The 5,551-nt window shown below is 40.6% G+C and overlaps 1 protein-coding gene across 1 annotated transcript in view; it reads left to right on the top strand.

Annotated features, from left to right (window-relative positions):
* Positions 1–1,028: 1,028 nt before the first annotated feature.
* The window catches only part of ABCA13 (ATP binding cassette subfamily A member 13), a 527,556-nt gene continuing 523,033 nt past the window's right edge, over positions 1,029–5,551 (top strand). Inside the window, 1 exon segment of the mRNA XM_023724448.1 lies at positions 1,029–1,097. Within this exon segment, the coding sequence (XP_023580216.1) occupies positions 1,029–1,097 (69 nt within the window).

Below are 5,551 nucleotides of genomic sequence, written 5' to 3'. Positions count from 1 at the left end.
ATGAAGTAAAAGACCACAGCGTCAAGATGCCTCAAGTCTGACCACAACGGGTGCCACATGAACACAGGAGGGCCCTGGAAGGAGGGAGCAACCAACTGCCAGCTGAGCCCATCATATCTGTTTCAAAAAATGATACAAGAATCAGATGGGCCACCTAGTGCCTGCCACACTCAAGAGAAGGCTTTGGAGAGCTCCCACCACAGCTGTGTGCTGCTTTGCCTATTGCTGCCCCTTCTTTCTTCCCTCAGCTTAGAGTTCCTGGGGGCAGCAGCAAGCACCTACAAAAGAGAAAGTAAGGAGAGTTGCCTATGGCTCTTGCTTGTCCTTCCCCTTGTCCTTCCACCAAGGTTTACTCACAGAAGCAGGGTTAAAGTCAAAGATCACACTTCCTGCTCTGTTCGCACCACTTGGCTGTGCTCTCCGAGATGTGAAACACAGAGCCCAACCCCACTGGGAGAAATGGGTGAGAGAGGGGCAGGCAGCAGAGTGGACCATGAACCACCCTCCCCTCTGCCTGTCCTAATCACCCCAGAGATCACTTCTGCTTCCGTTGTCTTTCCTTCCCATTCTCTACTATGGGACCACTGAAAGGGAAGATATTTTGGTAAATTCGTATGATTGCTGATGTTTCAGGAGGGAGGGGGAAGAATTCCATCCAACTAGCATCAAAGGAAAAGGGAGGATCACTTGAGCATCACTTCTTGGTACAGACATTGGTTGTGTGTATTCTTCGAGAGTGATAGCCTGCTCTGTGTGGATGCGAGGAATAAATGAAAAGGCCCTACAGGCAGCATCCTGTAGCCCATCCCCATCTCACACACTGAGCAGCTAGAGAAAACAAGATTTCTCGGTAACTGCAAACAAGAGAGGACATTTGATTCCTGCGTTATTCAGTTACCAGTAATCTCTCTTGCATCACTCACTTTTGTTAGATTGACTAATAGTGCAACATGCTTGATCCCAGCAGATATAAGTGCAGTCCTGCACGCTGACTTCCTGGGTGAGGTTAGGGACAGGACGCAGTTGGCATGGCGCACGCAGGGCGCCAGTTCAAAGCTCTGCTCTGGAAGAATTGGCTCTGCCGCCTACGGCACCCGGTGAGTGCTTGGACCTGTGTGGTGAGGTGTGTGGAGAGAGGCCAGGGTCTGTTCTGGCCTGCCTGCCCCTGCCTTCTCCTGGCAGGTACCCGTGAGTGTCCACACTTCAGGGAATTCGTAGACGCTGGAATGTTAAAGTCAGAATCTGCCCTAAAGGCAAAGTAGCTGAACTCTAATGACCAGCACAAAACCGAGGCTATAAAATTTTGTCAGAAAGAGCTAGCTAAAAGAACAAAACAAATTTCTAAAAAAATATAACAAGTAGACTTTGAGCTATAATTGGCATTTTGGGCATTTGTTGTAAAAACAGAACTGCTATTTCTCTGGTTCAAGGGACAAGGCATCAAATGTGCATATCCAAAGTGTGGGCGTGCCATACCTTTCAGTATTATTCTTTGATGTCAGATCTTTAGTGGTAATTCACATCTTTTTGGAACTGTATCCAAGCTACATTAAAAATAAATAAATAAAAACCAGACCAAGACTTTTCTAAGCAGACAGACTTTGTGCTAATGCTACATAAATATCGTGTAAGTATACATTTTAACAAAGTAGAAATCACTTGTTTGTTATTATGATGAACTATCTTTAATTCCTAATGCTGCTGGATGTAAATGAACTGCCAATGTCATTTTTATTAGAAGCAGATCTGCAGTAATATATCTGTATTATTTCTGATTTGAAGGTTCACATCATTATGGGGTTATACTGACAAATTCTTCTGTTTGAAGACATTCAACGATTGATATTGAACTTAATTTTGCTGAATTCTCATATCCAGAATATTCTGTCTCTCTTCCTCAAGATAAAATAGACATTAATGAAAATATTTTCTGTCTTTTTTTTAAAGAGTCTATGTTCAGGATTAGAACACCTTCAACAGGAAATTTGTGCAAAATTTTTGAGGCCAACGTAATTGCTAATTCGTTTCTTTTTAAATGAAATCTAAATTTTGATAAAAGAAATCCAGAATTAACAAGTGAGACATATAGTCTTCACATAATGTTAGTGCATTGCTGTCTGTCTAGGCTTTTTTCAGTTTATCAAAAGAATATTTCTTTGACATATAAGTTTGTTTTGGGAAACTAGGCCCATTTTCCCATGAGAGAATGTAATAGGTGGAAGCTAGTTTCCCAAGAGCTGCTCTTTCTGTTTTATGTACAGCAACTCATTTAAACCTCAAAACAGCTGCTTAAGGGAGGCCCGTGACTGTTTACTCATTATTATTAGTTACTTGAGTCTAGAAGCCCTCGTGGCACAGTGGTTAAGTGCACAGCTGCTAACCAGAAAGTCGAAGGTTTGAACCCACTACCTGCTCTGTGGGAGAAAGATGTGGCGGTTGGCTTCCGTAAAGATTCCCATTGCTGTTGAGGACATAAAGATTGCAGCCTTGGAAACACTAAGGGGCAGTTCTACTCTGTCTTGCAGTGTGGCTATGAGTTGGAATAGACTTGAAGGCAGCAGGTTTACGTTTGGTTTTGAGTTGTCTAAAATGTTTTATGATTATTAAAGCTGCTAAAATAAGCTTCTTCATCTAAAATCTTTTATTCATCTGATGACCACTTATTTTAAACTGGGGAGCCCTGGTGGTGCACTGATTAAGAGCTCAGCTGCTAATCAAAATACTGGCAGTCCGAATCCACCAGCCGCTCCTTGGAAAAGCTAAGGGGCAGTTCTACTCGGTACTGTAGGTTTGCTATGAGTCGGAATCAACTCGACGGCAAGAGGTTTTTTGTTTTATTTTAAATTGTAACTCCTGCATTCCATTCTTTCTTTGTCTTACTTTTCTTTTAAGCATTTATCACTTTCTAACATACCATAGATGTACTTATTTGTTAATTGTCTCCGAACCGTACGTTAGTATGTAAGATCCATGAGACCGGATAATTTTTTGGTTTTGTTCGGTAATGTATCCCCCAGCACCTAGAACGGTATCTGGCACACAATAGGTGTTCAACAAATATTTGTTGAATGAGTGAAGGAACAAACAAAATATTGCATCTCTTCTGCGGATACAGGACAAATGTGTGCCCTGCACTCAAGGAACGTATACTTCAGGGACAGAGAAAGACAATGACATACACTATTAAATAGTTAATAAACCCACTTCTGGGGTTTATTCTACAACTGTGTCTGCACAGATGGGAAACAAGGTTATTGATCGCAGTCCTATGATAGAAAAAGGGCAGAAACAACACAAGTGGTTCCATGGGTGTAATTTGGAGCTGGTCTGCTTGTTTTCGCATCTCAGCTCTGCCACTTACTAGTTTACTAAATAGGCAAATTTCTTTCTTTTTTTTTTATTTGTTGTAGTTTAAGTGAAAGTTTACATTTCAAGTTAGTTTCTCATACAAACATTTATACATACATTGTTATGTGACCCTAATTGCTCTCCCTATACTGTGACAGCACACTCTTCCTTTCCACCCCTGATCTCCCATGTCCATTCAACCGGTTCCTGACCCTCTCTGCCTTCTCATCTCACCTCCAGACAGCAGCTGCCCGTTTAGTCTGATCTGTCTACCTGAGCTAAGAAGCACACTCTTCATGAGTATCATTTTATGTCCCACAGTCCAGTCCAATCTTTGTCTGAAGAGTTGGCCTTGGAAACTGTTTTAGTTCGGGGTTGACTGATAAATAGGCAAATTTCTTAACTTGGTTTTCGTCTCTATAAATTGAGATTGTTTGTAAGGATTAAATGAGTTGGTACATGTAATGTGCTTGCAAGAGTGCCCCGCATACATTGTTACTAGTTGCCACCTAGTCAATTCTGACTCCTGGTGACCCACGTGTGAGTGGGAGCTATTTTCTTATCTTACCTAGTGGTAGCACTGGAAATGGGTAGAAATGGATAGCTGGCATATGTAGGAGATAGAGTCAACAGCCTGGTGGGAAGAGAAGAGCTCAAGGATACGCTAGTTTCTGGCTTGCATAATTGGGTTAGAATAGAAACCCCAGGGGGCTAGGATGTGAATATGTTTGCATCTGTTAATGCTATTGCACTGGAAATATTGAGGCCAGACCCCTCTGGGAGAATGTCTCTAAACTCACTTATTTTTCACTGCTTCCTCCTGCTCTCCTATGATAATCTGTAAATTCTTTGTTTTTCCATAGCATAATCTGTGGATAACCAATCTGAGTCAGTGATTGAAAGGCCTCAAATAAATTTTTATTTAGAGACACTGTTTGTAAGACGGGTATACAATTGAAGGAAGTTTGTTTGTTTTTATATTTATTTTAAAAAGCTTTTGCTTTGTTATATTTATTATTTCATTTAAAAAGCATTTTATTATGGAAATTTCAGAGAAAAATAAAACAATAGTATAATGAGTAAATAGTGTTAATCATACAGCTACATAAATTATCAAAATTCTGTTATTCTTGTTTAAATATAGGATTTTTTATAATTATTTCAATGCCACCTACTTTTTCTCTTGATTTTTATTTATTGTACAAACAGTACTAAGGGAAACTTTAAAAATCATCTAAAATTCCACTATCCTAGTGCACATACTATTTCTGTGGTCTTGTGTTGTCACTGGAGCCCTGCTGGCACAGTGGTTAAGCATTCAGCTGCTAATCAAGAGGTCAGCAGTTTGAATCCCCTAGCCACTCCTTGAAAATCCTGTGGGGCAGTTTTACTCCGTGCTATAGGGTCTCTGTGAATCGGAATCAGCTGGAAGGCAACAGATCGTGTTGTCTTTAGGCAAATATAATGCAATATTTAAAAAAAAAAATTTTAAGTGTACTTTAGATGAAGGTTTACAGAACAAATAGTTTCTTATTAAACAGTCAGTACACATATTGTTTTATGACGTTGGTTAACAACCCCATGACATGTCAACACTCTCCCTTCTGACCTTGAGGACTTTTTTTTGGTGAAAATATACATAGCCATAGTTACACCATTTTGAAAGTTTCTACATGTACAATTCAGTGACATTGATTACATTCTTCCAGTTGTGCTGCTATTTTCACTATCCTTTTCCAAATTATTCCATCACCATTATCTCAACTCACTGTCCCCTAGGCTTCCCATCAAATCTTTTGAGTTGCTGTTGTCAGTTTGATCTCACATAGATAATTCTTTTTTTTGTACCTTAGATGAAGGGTTGCAGAACAAATAGCTTCTCATTAAGCAGTACACATATTGCCCTATGACAATGGTTAACAACCCTATGACATGTCAACACTGTCCCTTCTCAACCTTGGGTTCCCTATCACCAGCTTTCCTGTCCCCTCCTGCCTTCTACTCCTTGTCCCTGGACTGCTGTGCCTCATTAGTCCTGTTCTGTTTTATGAGGCTGTCCAATCCCTGGCTGAACGGTGAACTTTGGGAGGGGCTTCACCACTGAGCTAAAAGGGTGTCCAGGGGCCAAACTCTCGAGGTTTCTCCAGTCTGTCAGGCCAGTAAATCTGTTCTTTTTTTGTAAGTTAGAATTCTGTTCTACATC

The sequence above is a fragment of the Trichechus manatus genome, unplaced genomic scaffold (genome assembly GCF_000243295.1).
Source record: "Trichechus manatus latirostris isolate Lorelei unplaced genomic scaffold, TriManLat1.0 scaffold00247, whole genome shotgun sequence".
Classification (NCBI taxonomy): domain Eukaryota; kingdom Metazoa; phylum Chordata; class Mammalia; order Sirenia; family Trichechidae; genus Trichechus; species Trichechus manatus.
This window is presented reverse-complemented; position numbering and strand designations above follow the sequence as displayed.